Here is a 14,792-nt window from a genome sequence, read left to right on the forward strand (position 1 = left end):
TAAGTTTTTAAGAAATTAAAAATGAATAAATCTTAAAATCGAATTATTTAGAGGTATAAGGGGAAAACATGCACAAGCTAGTGTCCGCTATTGAAGTCATAGTTGGCAGGCCGATCCCTAAGAACACTTTTTAGCATGGTCAGTTTACTACAGTAACGTTTAACGGAAAATCACAACACAAAGCTCTAGATCTCAACCGCTACTAAGTTTTTTCTTGCAATAAATATCCTGGTTAGTACTTTGCATGAAGGGCACGTGACTAGCCTTTCGTGATGTCCGCGTGGAATCACCGCTGGATAGCATAGTTGTTTTTTTAGGTTTCCTGTCTCGAAGTTGTAAAAATATTATCTCTGTAGTTCTCTTGCTTAATTCCCAGCTAAACGTGGGCGGTTCGCAAAACACACCGCATAATACGAAAACTACAACGTACGATACCAAAACCGTACAATACGAAATCAGCACCACGAGGCTAGTCTCATGAAACCGTGACCAAACTTTGGATTTTTCTGTTAAACATGGCTAACGCTAAAGATCTTGCTCAGCACAGGTTATAAAAAGTTCTTTAGCCTGCTTTCGAATCTTTTGAATTCAATGCTTAACCAGCTTTTTAGGAGTAATACAACAACTGAACTTGCAGGAAGGCAGACAAGCTTTCTGGCATTTTACTTCACAGACGTGACCTTTCTTCAAATGTTTCTTGGAAATCTTGCTCTTCTTCTTAAGGTTGGCCTTGGCCAGTTGTTTCTCGAGCATTTTCACAGTTTTCTTTGGAACAATGAAGGGTGTTGTTATACAACACAACAAGTCACATGTTGGCAGGCATCTGTGTTGACAGACAGGTTGACAAGCCCCCCAAGACTGCCCTGGGAGAAAAAATCATAAAAAAAATGATATAAACGGACGTTTGGGACGTCACATTTGTCTATTTTCTAACCTCCACAGGTCTAACCAATTTGATATCTCGAGCTCTTGAAGGTAAGTTGAAATTCCTCAACTGATATAACATCAGCAAGTCGGTTAAGTTGATACGGAGAAACGTGATTGGTTTCATTCATACGAGTTAAAACGCTACTTGAGACTGTTCCTCTGAGGTAATGATATGTTCTTACTTTACGTGGGCTAGGCTCTGTCGAAAATCATTCAATTTCCCCCAACGATAGAATTGCTTTCATACAATGTCAGCATACTGTTACATGGATTATTTTTATTCCCATGCGATAGTGAAAATTATGCGCGAGTGACAACAAGCCTTAAGAGACAATATAACATACTAAAAGACTGGGGGTACTCCTTGACCTTTGCATGGGTATATACCTTAGCTTGTACTTAATGTATACTTACTTTTGTTTCTTATGTATGAAGAAACCAGTATGCGTCCGGTTTCTTTGCCAGACAGTCTGTTCACATCAACTAGTGAGAAAAAATAACTTTATCAACATTTGTTATTCAGAATTTAGCTGCTAGGTCTAATAAAGGCAGTCAACTGTAGCTTCAACGACCTACTCAAAACTGAGAAAGACTGATTGGTGCTGATTGTTTCATGATTATTTAAATTCGAGGATGGTATATTTAAAGGAAGGGGGGGTTAAAAATTAGGCTTTGGGCTTGTGATTATTTTGCTATCGCACTACGCACGCGAGCATTGGGCATCGGCGAATAGCTAACGATGTCGCAGCCAATAAAATTCGAGCATTCGTGAGAGGCCAAAGCGCGAGGCTGGTTAGAAAATCTCTGTATTTTTCTTTGTGGAGACCTGGAATTTTGACCTATGGAAGCAAACACAGCAGGATCTTAATTATAATGAGAACATTATGGTACTCTGAACATTGTAGAAACTTTGCTCCAGCGTGACTGTCTAGAGAACACCGAGTTGCTGTTGCGTTGTTGATGAAAAAAAAAAAAAAAATTCAGGCTTGAACGGGATTCGAACCCATGACCTCTACGATACCCGCGCAGAGCTCTACCAATTGAACTATCAAGCTATCGCAACAGCTTAAGCCGTTCATATAAGTGCGATGATCGATCATGTCTTCGTATCTTTCTCCGCAGTTCAAATACATGATCTTTCATATATCCACGGAAATCGGTAGCTTTAGATCGACAGAATTCAGTCACCCGTACATTCATAGCCTTTAATATCCTTCTCCAAGCTTTCCTTTGACTCTCTTTTGACCACGTTGACCAAAGCTGTGAAAAGAAAATTCAAAAAGATAATCACCTCGTGTTACCCATTGTTACTTCAACCGAAAATCAACATGATTAAAACGACTGGGTAAACAATACGTTTATTATAACGATAGTCAAGCATTGCTGTTTTGTCTTCACTGGATTGTTAAATTTTTATTGTTTACAGCTTTTGCAGTCTCTACCCCCAGAGTCGCCAACCCACCCTAATTTGAGGGGCCCATTGGCTTTAAATTTGTTCAACTGCTCATTTTAATGAGCAGCGTGCCAGGGCTAACTTGAATCGATATCCAACAAAACTGTTTCATCACTGCACCTAAAGATCTTATTTATTTATATTTATATATTATAATTCACAAGGGTTTCCTATCACTGTGAATATTTAAACATCTAGATATAAAATACATATATAGTAACAAGCCCGCTTTTTGCGCTTACAAGATGGCTACCACGCTGTGACATATGGGCTCCATGTGTTAGATCTTTGTTTTATAAATAGTTCGCGGTGCTCACAGGCGGTCGGAAAAGATCGTGGCATTTCTCGGTAAAACTGATTTAGGGACGGACCATTAGAAAAGGGATGGGGGGGGGGGGGAGGCTGAGACTTTTGCAGCTTGTAGGAATTTTTTTTCACGTCCACTGACTCTGCAGGATTTTTTTTTCGGGGTCAAGTCCCCTGCACGAATTTTTTTTTTGTTGGGGGGGGGGGAAGGGGGGGATTCTACTGTCGCAATGTTAGTCTTGACACTCGACACAATCTGATTGCCTGGAACAGGCTTCAAACAAATATTTTTTTATCTTTCACACAGTTGTTTTGCTTTACTGTCAAAATTATACTCCGGGGGAAACAAAACCAAGTATCAGACACATTTTAAAAAGTGCTATTGCCTAACTGATGGGGCTGCGTTGCATTTTTGTTTGATGCTTAGTAAAATGTGAATTTTGTTTATTCATTCCCCTTGAACCCGGGGCGGTGAATCAAGGTTTTGGCTAGGATACTGCGAGTGGCCGTCCAGCGATAAATATGGGGGCAATTAATTAGGGGGGTCTGGGGACATACCCCCTCAGAAAATTTTGCAAAATTGAAGCGTTTTTGGTGCATTTTCCACGATTTTCAGCCGATAGGTTTAATGTACCGATTGGACTTGAATGATTATTCGTCATTTATTTTGTCAAAAACCTTAAACAGATTGAAACTGCCCATACTAAACGCATCAGCTGTGTTATTAAACACCTCCATGATTGTCTTTGATTACCGGCCGTGTTATATGTTGGGGAAGTGTTACGGTTCGCCGTGGGTGTGCACATCAACAACAACAACAACAACAACCATTTATTTGTACTCACAATTAATAAAATAATTACAATAAACATTAAATTAGTGTAGAGTACTGCCTGCCCAAAATAACCATAAGGGCTAAAAAGAATGGGCAAACATTAAGTTACATAGATTATTTATACAGTTATCGGTCGGTAACACACTTACACACACACGCAAATATAACGATACAAACAGAATGGAAACTTACAGCGGAACAGAATATATCCTTATGAATTAATTAAAATAATTGTAATATTTAATATGAATCTGTGTCCATAATCGTCATTTATACATGTCAGTTGTGAAATCACTCCTATATGTCGTGGCTTTCAAAACACGGTATGTGCTTGTTTAATTGCAAACGAATCAAGCAGGATGGCTCTTTATAGCGCATGTTTTTTATCACTTTTAAGCCATGATTATCCATAAGAGTTTTTCTGTCAGGGTGTTTGGTTACCAGTGTCCATGATGAAGTTGCTGCGCAAAAATTGTATCAGCCTTGAAAGGGAAAAATGTCCGTTTTCCTAATTGTAGAGAAAACCAGGTGAATGGGGATTCCACCAGGACCAAGGAATTAAAACTGCAGTATAAAGTGGCTGCCAAGTTGCCCTTCAGACAAATACAGTTCTTAAGCCCGAGAGTGCAATTCACTCTGCAGGAATGCTTTTTTCTTCACTTCTTCTTTACACGATTTTTTTTTTCAGTCACCCTCCTTTGCATGAATTTTTTTTTTGCTTTTTCTCCACCCCCCCCCCCCCCTCGTCACTTTTCTAATGGTCCCTTAGACCAATCAGTTTGCCGTATTTTTCTTAAAGTCAATTACCTGTGGTTAAAAAGGATATACTAGTGCGAATTCTTCACCATTCATCGCTCTTGCTCTCAGTCAGTGCGTTACTGAAAGGTCATTGTCGTGAATTGCGCGTGTGTCAACAACTTCGACCAGTGGAGGAGTGTCGTGTGGACAAGGGTAAAAAGAGATTAAGAAAAAAGTATTTGATGAAGAGTCCACGCCATAAAAAGAGGACATTTTGGAAGTGAAAGTACAGGTAAATTGCATTTGTTTGGGGCACGGTGCTATATAGAGCATGTTGACCTCCAAAACAATTTGTTCTTGGGGATTTATTTCAAATCAATGGCATTAAGAAATCTGTGGGGTTTCTCCGGAGGAAAAAAAAAATTCTCAGGAAAGTAACGTTAGCAGTGTTATGTGATCAAATGGAATGAAATAAAGCATACTAGAATGAAATAAACTAGAATGAAATAAAGCATACTGTCAAGACTAAAACGGATATTGACCTCTACCTTAGGTACTGTATAAAGCACGTCAACGTAGATGTCTTATGGTGTATTTCACTCGGAAATTATAGAGATATGCTGAAGACAAAAAAAATTATTTACACCAGTGAAAATTATGAAGTTGTTTCGATCAAACTGCAGCAAGACAGCCTGGAAACACAACATACAAGTAGGTCGTGATCTCATAATAATTTAATTTTGAGACTGAGGAATCTACCTTCTCTCTTATTTTTAGAATAACAACAAAAAAAAGACATTGTTTAAAGTAGGTAGGAAGGTTAAGTCTGCATACGAGCCAAGTGGCCCATCAGGCCTGAGCTTATCCTGGTTTCTGTAGCATGAGACGACTACAGTCGAACCTCCGGTTGCGATCGCGACCACCTACCGAAAGCGACGCTTCTGCTCATGATCAGCGACCAGGTTTCCAAAATACCACAAGTTTTCAAGTCAAATCACTATATTTGGAACCTCTCGTAAGCGACCGCGACCACTTTCAGAGCTAAAAGTTTGAAATTTTCTTTTGTTTTTCACCTCTCGTAAGCGACCACTTGACAGTTAATAGAGCGGATATTGGATAATAAGGTATTGAAACATTATCGCATTCCTGAATAGTACAAGTCAGAGACGGAAATTAATCAATGGGAAGAACCGTATTTTTTAGCGGAGCTCCGGCGGCCCGAAGGACCGCCAAGCGGAGCCCCACACTCATATAGGAAAGAAAAGGAAACCCATGAGTTGATTTTCTCATGGTTATCATGGCTAGCGGTATTGCTCGTGGGCGCGTACCCACGACGGCGACGACGACGACGACGACGACGACGACGACGGACTCGCGCAACATGGCGGCCATACTCCAAATAATAGGTTGACAGTTACCATATGCTAATGAGGCAAAATTTTGACCCAATATGGTGTAAGCTCTCGTAAGCGGCCACCTCCCGTAAGCGACCGCATAGGCTTTCACATTTTGGGTGTTCGCTGTCACGATAACAAGAGACACTCATCACTATGATTTTACAAAATTATAAGTTGGACTCCGAAGCAAATGCAGTTCGTGAACAGTTGTCCAGATGTTAATTTGCATGACATTAAACCTCCTGGTTTCCAGCAAGAAATGCTTATTTCACATAACTTTACCTGCCCTTTTGCGCTAATAGATTTGTTCATCGGTTCTTTGAGTCCCAATATTTGGCTCGCTCCGATTTATGACAGTTTCAGTATAAGAAATGCAGTTTTGGAAAGCTAAGATTTCGTATTTTCAGAACTCGAATCGTTCATGCTTTTTAAATGCAAAATAGCAGGTATTGTTTAAAATATATCCGTGTAAACAGCCGCACGTTTGAAGTTTTCAATAGAACTGATGTCAGTAATTTCAATGGAATACATATTTTATATATTATTAGTTAAGCGAGATTTTGAATATCAAAAGACCATCTGCTCTGGTACAACAATGTACAGTAGACAACACGTGCGTTTTCGATAGATTCAGACTTAGACTCTTTACTGGAATCCAGGCAGATGTAAGCTTTGTTACTTTAAATGACCTTAAATGAAGATTGGGCTAACCAATCGGATGTTCTGTAGTTATCAGCCTGCACGTGTCTTAGTGTTAAAGTCTTTGTACTCATTTGGTATAAGCGAACACCTATGTCTACCTTAGACGATATATAAGCAACGCGAAAACTGTTGTCAGTAAATCGATTACCAACGTTTACTCTGTACGCGTGTATTAGCTGTGAAGTACCGATGAAGTTTACTCCACTGTTAAAGAAGTTGCTGTATTCCAGAAGAAATCTCAGTGTTTACTGTCGTTTCCTCGCTTCTTGGGACAAAGAAACTAGACCCTGTACCTCTGGCATCTTGTAACGAGTTCCGGCTGTCAAGCGGTTTGCTCTGCAGAGTTAAGTTATTCCCCGTTCCCGTCCAGCGTCACCGCTAGCGAAACCCTGTTAGCTAGTACTTCAAACCTTGTGCCCTCGCGAAGTGTTCCAGCCACCAGATCCAATATTTATTGAGCTCGCTAGTGCTGGTAAAACCGCCCCACAGGCCTAAAACCATTGTCCTTACATCGTTTATGGGCGGCTAGACTGTAAGAGTATTTCAACTCTCCCCTGAATGGGATGCTAGTCCATGGTATGGTTACACCAGCATATTAAGCTTGCCGGTACTCATTTATACACCTGGGTGGAGAGAGGCGCTGTGAGAGTTAAGTGTCTGGCCCAAGAACACGACACAATGTCCCCGGCCAGGGTTGAACCCGGACCGCTCGATCTGGAGACGAGCGCACTAACCATGAGGCCACCGCGCCCCACTATAAACTGAATCGGAGTCTAAGACATGCGCAGCTCGTGACATCATTAAAGGTCTGTAGCATTCGCTTCCCCAGAGCCTCCGTTTCGTTTGGTCAAATGGTCGACGAAGGGCAGAGCACTGAAAAATCCGTAACGAGCTCGTGACAAAAATGTTAAAATGGATATTGCTGGGGACGACAGTGGGGCTCTAGGTGCTGTAATATAACGTTAACAGTTAAAACTAAACCCATGGATTCTTCGTGAAAATCTCACGGTGCCCGAACATGCCGCCGTGCTCATGGCGACTTACTCACCGGGACACATTCACGTGGCACTATTCGTTGAATCTTCATACTGTACGCAACGATACGAGTCCTCAATGATGTTTTAAAGATTTGTTAAAATGATATTACTCGGTGACTGCTTAACTAACTGACTGAACTCTCAAGTGCAGTCAGCCTTACCTTCAAGTTTTTTATGAGCCTGGTGTTTTCTGCTTTTGTCGTTTGTCGAAGTGTACGCCCTGAATGTTGACTTGAATTGTTTTTCGAGCTTCTTGATGGCTTCGGAGGTTTTCTGCTCTATAATGTGCTCCATTGCTATGAAAAATAATAATAATAAGATAAAATAACTAAGTAGATTGGCACATTCGTTATTCCAGAACCCGAGGCAAGGTCAAAGTTTCATTGGAAATATACAACTTACTGAACTTAAACTGAACACTAAAAGTCAAATAGCTTAGTACTGTATTGCAAGAATTACGTGATGGCAGAACCTCTTTTAAACAGCGTTGATTGGATTGATGCCGAGACTCTCCTCATCCTTGTGCGTACCTGAACCGCTTTCCTAATGGCGTGACAGGCACTGTGTTTCAGACGGTGAAAACACAAAATTTGTACAGCGGTTCATCTCAAAAATTGAGTTGTTTTTCGATGAGAAAAAACCGACAAATCCAGGTAGCTTGTGTTTTTAGTTCGGGGGAAGGGGGGTGGGAGGTGGCGAAAAGAGTTGCAGACCAATCATAAACTGTTTCAAGAGCTCTTCCAAAGCTCAAGTTTTTGTTCGTAATGCCATAAGCCTTATCAAACCCAACGCCGGGGGAGACGGGGGCGGGGGGGGGGTGGGGACGGGTACTCTAGAAAGTTCTACACCAGGAGGCTCCGCCCGAGGTCCAACCCTTTACCCTTTTGTATACCATTTTGACAAGAAAAGTACCTCTTTCGTATATCTTAATTAATTGAGGAAAAGGTATCCCTTTCACATGCTTTCATAACTGACCCATATTATGAATAAATCGACAAAAAAGTAGCACTTCTTAGCATTTTCATGTAGCTCCTAATAAATGAAATGATACAGTCATAAGGTGCATCTGTTCGAAGTATTTTAATTAAAATAACTAACTAACCCAACCTTTTCATATACCTCAACTTGTAGAATCCGTACCCTTTATATACCTGAAGCCTGAAAAAGGTACCCCTTTAATTTGGGGCGGAGCCTCCCCGTATAAGCCATTACAAGGCGTATCCTTACGGGGCCGAGCTGCTAGTAGTCTACCCGAATTAATTTTATCATTACCATTCTTGATTTATCACCATAACCTTACCTTTCTTATCTATGGTGATTTCTCCCTTGTCATGGGTAGCTACTTTGGATTTGGAGTACACTGCTTCGGGAAGATGCACCACAAGCAATGCTGTGAAACAAAAGCTGGCAAAGCTTGCAATTTTTGGAAGCCTGGTCATTCTAAATACAGAATCATAATTTACACATTTAGTTCTAATGAGTAAAATTACTATATGAGTATACCAGATTTAGTCTTACCAGGGAACTTAATGACGGCGACGGCAGCGAAAACGTCATCAAACAAAAGGTTTAATGTCTTTAATGAGCAAAACAATGGCAATGCACGTGCATTATAGATCTTTGTACATTTTGCTGCCGTCCTCTGCAAAACAACAACGTGAAATGACCAATTTCTGCGTATTTTAGACAACACAGGCAACGGTGACAACTTTTTGTGTATTTCTTTTTGAAATTGATTGCTCGCATTACATATTTAGTTTGAGCAGGTTTTCAGACAGATTGGCGTACTGAGGAGATTCAAATAGTAACGAAGTTCGAAAGTAAAATATAAATTCATTTCTAAGTAGGCGTCTTCCCTGACGTCGCCGTTGTCCTTTCGTCTTTACTGTAAATTCCGAGAAAGATCTCAACTACGCTTCCTTCAATTTCATATATTGACTTCTAGAAACCGTGACTGAATAACGTCTGATAAGTTCATATTTTGACAAGCTGGTCAATCATGGAAAGGGACATTCTGATTGCTTTCGTGAGCACTTCTGATTTTAAATCATGTCGCGGCTAAGATGGACTGACCACGAATTAGTTTCCATGAAATAATACGCTTTTTAATGGGTACATGCAATCGCCTGCTCAATTAATGAGCAGGCACGTGAGAATCTTGTTGACGATCGTCTGGAAACAAATGTACCTTTTGAGATCAGAAATACACAATCATAAACTATATTTTAGCTTAACTAGCCTGTTAATCACTTAGCAAGATTTTCAATGAAGGAATTGTCACCCACCTCGAGATGTCATGCTCAGGGAAGTCAGCACAAATCAGTTTTTCCATAATTCTAAACACCGTTATATGACCCCTTGTTTGTTCGCTTACAGGTGATGACATGCGATATCAACGCCGCCCTTTTAATTGATCAGTTTAGTACAGAATGACGGTGAATGTTTCCCTCTTTCATTTCGAAAGACTCCTATCTCCCGACCAAATTTAACAGGAGTACAAAACTCGGCCACTCCAATGTTACTTCAAATTTAGATAAACAGAGCATATAAACACCAAACGACTGGTATGGGGGCCTTGTTAAGTGGATAGGGACAAGATTTGTTACTCATTTCACAGACAAACTAAGGGCGAAATCTTAGGAGGTCATTTTTGATAATGAAGATTTTTTCTTCAGTTGCATATTTGTACAATTAAATCAGTTATCAAAGGGAAATAGTAACCACTGTAGCAACACTTCCCTCCACAATTCAAGAAATTAATGACGTTTACCTCACTTCAGTTACCAGCCAGCTGGAACAAAACAATGCTCTGTGTGTTGTATGGGCCCAGGTGCCAATTGTCCTTGTCTTAGCAATTTGTCTGTATTCAGCGCTTAATGTGGCACTTCAAAATTTGTTTTATCCGAGCTAGAGATAGAGGAAGACAGTAGAAGATTCCAATTTATTTAACACTATAGAATTAGTGACGTGATTTGATTGGATGGAATCTAATGACACGAAATTAACTTTTGTTTTATGACAGGTTATTCACAACAAGCCAGACAATCTTCCCAATGGCGTTGTTCAAGTGAAAGAAACGCTCACCGTGGAAAATCGCTCTTTGCCTACATTGCCACTATAATCGTTTGGGGGATACACAAAGAATAAACATTTCAAAGTCACAAAGAAACTCTTCGGATCATCAAATCTCCCATTGACGGGTAAGTCGAGAAATGTAACAGGTACTCTCAAAAACAAACTCTTCACGAGCCGGTGTAGTATCTGGACAGCGGCTGCGAATAAAAACCATGTGGTTCAACAACCTCATAAAAGACCCAAATTGTTTACTCCTGTTTCATTAGAGTTTCCGATATTACTCAAGAAATGGCTGATAAAAATGTTCATTTCGAGAGGTTGGACTTCTCCCCACATTCACTCTACAAGACACCACGTAGGAAGTTTTGATATCATATCTGACAGTCTATCGGTGCGCTGTAGACCGAGGGAGTGTGGGTGGCGAGATGAGATGGTATCTATGGGATCTCCCGCAAATTCTTGCCAAGCCATCTTCCCAGATAAAATGTGCGGTCTATACGCAACAGACTTTTCGTAATTGACTAGCAATCAAAGCCAAGTTAATGAACATGTATTGTTATACCTTCCAACACAATAGTTTTCTGATTGGACGAGTCCCGTGTCCCGTGTCCCGTGTCAACTCTCTAGGGAGACAACAACTTGAACTTTTGCAGATTTGAGTGCCAGTCGGTGTCGAAGCAAATATATTTTTTCGCAGTTCTTATTTGTATTTCTGAGTTGGGAGGTGTAACAAAACACTTAATGACTGGCCCAACGGGAAACAGTGAGTTTTTTCCCCTCTACCACCACCATGACTCCCTGCAGGTACGTCTCAGAGAAAAAAATAGCCATTCGAAAAAACAAAGCAACGTTTTGTCCTTGAAACGGTTTGTACAAAGCTTGATTAGTCGAGTTTCGCTCGCCAGTAAAGGGATGGCTCTTTCAAAATAGGACACATAAATTGAAATATATCGAGTAAAAAAGTATGCTTTTAAGTATACTTGGTAAGTCTAAAAATGAAAACAACTGATTTTGTTTCAGCTCAAATTTGCCACTGTAATAATAAATCTATAGTCTCCCACTACTGCCAACATTCAATGGGAAACAATTATAAGAGATGGCAGCGAAAGCTCAACTACCCAACGTACTTAAGTTCCATGCAAAAATAATCAATGAAAAAGCGCGTAAGAAACGATCTGTTCATAAAAATCTGCATGATATCAGAACAAGCTTTTGCATTTGGGGGCTGTTGCGTCGAAGGTCTCGAAGGACTACATCGAAGATTTTGTGACACGTCCGATGGCTAACGCTGAGAACTGGACGTTTCTTCGATTTTGAGCGAAGTAAAAAATATACTAGAAAATTTAACAATGAAACTTGTACCGAACGAACTGCTTCCGCGCCCTGGCTGGCAAAAATTGTATCATAAAATCCACTGGGAAAACCGGCTTAACAGAATAGCTGGTTGGGACTGAAAAGTCGTCTCAAAATGGCAACTAGAAGAGCCTTCTTCTGCTGTAACTGTCTCTGAAGAGCAAATATTATCAGCTTTTTTTCAGCTCTTGAGCTGAGTACAGCTTCAAACTTTCCACGAAATTTCACATCGGAAAAACAAGTTTGGAGAACTTAACTGGTGTACCAAATGCAACTAGCATAAAGTAGCTTGAAAATGCTGCCCTCGGCCTGCGGCCTCGGGTAGCATTTTCAAGACCTCGGTCACAGTTGTTCACTATACGGACCAACCCTAAGCCGGTCAATAATAACATATATACCTTGGCTGTTAAATATTAACGTTTCAGTTATTGATTGTTTTGTCACGTTTTCGTGTCCCCCTTTCCCTCTACTCGCTATCCTTCTGCCATTCCTCAGCTGGGTTCAGAAAAGAGAATTTAGACAAGTTTGGCGCGTGTTTCGACGTGTTATTCACTTAACGAAAACGGTAAGGCAGGTAACAGAATGAGTGGTCGTCTGTTGTCTGATATAATAGCATGTTCACATAACTATGGAACTATGGAACAACGTAGTAGAGGTAAAGCTGGATACTAAGGCTTGCTTAAGGGGAAGGACGTGTTTCTTTGCATTGAAGGTGTGAACTTGTTAATTAAGGGAAATCAGTTCCATTCTTACTGAACACTGAGTCACGCACAATGGCTTGCATGGGATTTGAGTAAATTTCTAATCTCTACTGAAACACCATCCATAAAAGCTGTGATCCGTGACCGCTTATCTCTAGGTGACTTCTCTTACAGTCTGATCAGCGAACAAGTAACGCTTAAAACTTTCTAAAAACGGAAAATCAACCAATTAAATGGACTAAGACTTACATCTTTCTGTACACCGTACTAGGGATACTCTCTGTACAACAGGTAAACTGCACAATGTGTGTCTGTTGAACCAACGGTAAAAAAAAAAAATGACCGAGAATGTTTGAAAATGTAAATCAAGTTCGAAAAAAAAAATGCAAACAAAATCGGGGGAACCCAATTAACTACCACTGTCTTATTGATGTCGGTTTTCAAATTCCACCCCCAATTGAAACATCAGTAGATCAATCTTGTAACAAAGCTAGCAGAAACTAATACGTATTTTACAATACTGTTTATTCATCTAATGTAGTTGTTTCACTTCGGTAAATAAACAGGTCAAATAGTAGCTATGCAGTAACTGTCATGAAGACATCAGTTACTAAATCACAAAGCTTGGGCTAGCATGAATGCGGGGTCTCGGGGGGGGGGGTACTCCCAGAAAAATTGGGTGGGGTTGTGCGGCCTGCTTCCCAAAACCCTTACCCTATTTATGACCAAAATCTGCGCTTTTCCCTACACTATTTATGACTGACCTAAAATTTGATACTCTATTTATGACTGCTGCGGCCTGCACAGTTGCTCTTAACATAATTTATGAAGGGCTTTTGTCGATGGTCTTATCTATGATGATGAAAAAGTAGCTTCTTCTAAAAAACATACTTAATTTAAGACCAGAGTGCAAAAACCATACCCTATTTCTGACCAAAATGGCCAAAATCGATACCCTATTTATAACCAAAACGGCTGAAGAACCATACCCTTTCGCACATACCTTTATAGCCCATATAAGGGAGTACCCTCCGGGTGTGGGGTGCAGTATTCACCTAACGAACACACCTTTTAGATTACAATATGTCACAATGCCATGCCATATATATTCTAGTCTATTATGGCTTGTAATTTACTGCAATGTGGGAAACAAAATTAGAATAAGTTAGGTTCGATCGAGTATGTTAATTCGTATATTTAACAATTAGATTATGAGCTCGAGACTTCTGCCTCGTCAGCTCTATCGCATAGAAATGGAGAGGGAATAATCTAATTGTTTGAGTATAAATCGTTCAAAACTTTATCTAAATCCTCTTCACACATTCACACACGGCGAAAACGCAGAGAAGCGGCCACCATGTTGTTAACAACCGCACACTGCGAGGCTACTCCGTACTATCTAATTAACAAATAGATTCCCTGTAGTGGTGTGCGTCTGTTCAGTAACAGATCACAGATGACGTCAACATGTGGTAGGAACAAAACATTGGCGCACAAGGCGATAGCCGAGTATATCACTGATGGTCTTACAATATTTTGACGACTTCTGTGATCTTTTACTGAACAGACGCATTGCAACATGGGATCGACTTGTTTTATGTACTAAAGAAATATAAAGATTGTCAATGACGTCATGCTCGCGCCTATCCTCAAATAGATCATAGAGTAAAACGCAATCAAAATGCGAGAATAATTTGACTTATTATATAATAAACAATTAGATTATGAGCTCGAGATTTCCATCGCGTGATAGTTTTGCCCTCGTCAAATCAGTATCACGCATAGAAATCAAGAGCGAATAATCTAATTGTTTTAGTATAAATCTACTAGTCGTTCAAAACTTTATCTAAATCCTCTGCACAGACAATTCGAAAACGCCAAGAAGCGGCCATCATTTTGTTAACAAGGGCACACTGCTACGCTATTCACTATCTACCACAGAATAGATAGCGAGTAACGTAGCCAATCAGAGAACGGCATTCGTGATAGAACGCTAGTAGATTTATGCTAAAAGAATTTAGATAGTAGCACTTGCAGCATTGCTCAGCAACATTGTCTATCGATAGCCAGGCTTATCTTAAATGTTTGATATTTTTAGGGTTGAGTCTTTTTCGGTTAGTTTGATTCGCTTGTTTGGAGATATTTCAGATATACATAACTTAGGTCCTTTTATTTAGTACTTGTATACTACCATAAAAGAATTCCGAAAGTAACGGCCCCCCGTTACTTTCGGATAGATACGTAATGATAATAGGTAATTATTTTTTT

At 40.1% G+C, this 14,792-nt stretch overlaps 1 protein-coding gene across 1 annotated transcript; it reads right to left on the minus strand.

Moving 5' to 3' along the window:
* On the minus strand, positions 1 to 8,834 carry LOC145479712 (uncharacterized). Its single transcript, XM_081458151.1, has 5 exons — positions 8,696 to 8,834; positions 7,557 to 7,691; positions 2,122 to 2,187; positions 1,342 to 1,410; positions 1 to 863 (listed from the first exon to the last, which is right to left on the minus strand). Exons 1-5 carry the CDS (start codon positions 8,832 to 8,834, stop codon positions 589 to 591), a joined length of 684 nt encoding a protein of 227 aa, XP_081314277.1. The 3' UTR covers positions 1 to 588.
* Between the last annotated feature and the right edge of the window lie 5,958 nt (positions 8,835 to 14,792).

Source organism: Orbicella franksi, chromosome 2 (assembly GCF_964199315.1).
Source record: "Orbicella franksi chromosome 2, jaOrbFran1.1, whole genome shotgun sequence".
NCBI classification, from domain to species: Eukaryota; Metazoa; Cnidaria; class Anthozoa; order Scleractinia; family Merulinidae; genus Orbicella; species Orbicella franksi.

Bases quoted from the DNA above. Each gene is read 5' to 3' on its own strand.
- LOC145479712 (XM_081458151.1), bottom strand. From the start codon at position 8,834: ATGACCAGGCTTCCAAAAATTGCAAGCTTTGCCAGCTTTTGTTTCACA. The intron at 1,411-2,121 runs GTACGGGTGACT...TTTTCTCACTAG, and splicing joins GGATATTAAAGGCTATGAAT to TTGATGTGAACAGACTGTCT. The intron at 864-1,341 runs GTAAGTATACAT...TTTTTCTCCCAG, and splicing joins TTCATACATAAGAAACAAAA to GGCAGTCTTGGGGGGCTTGT.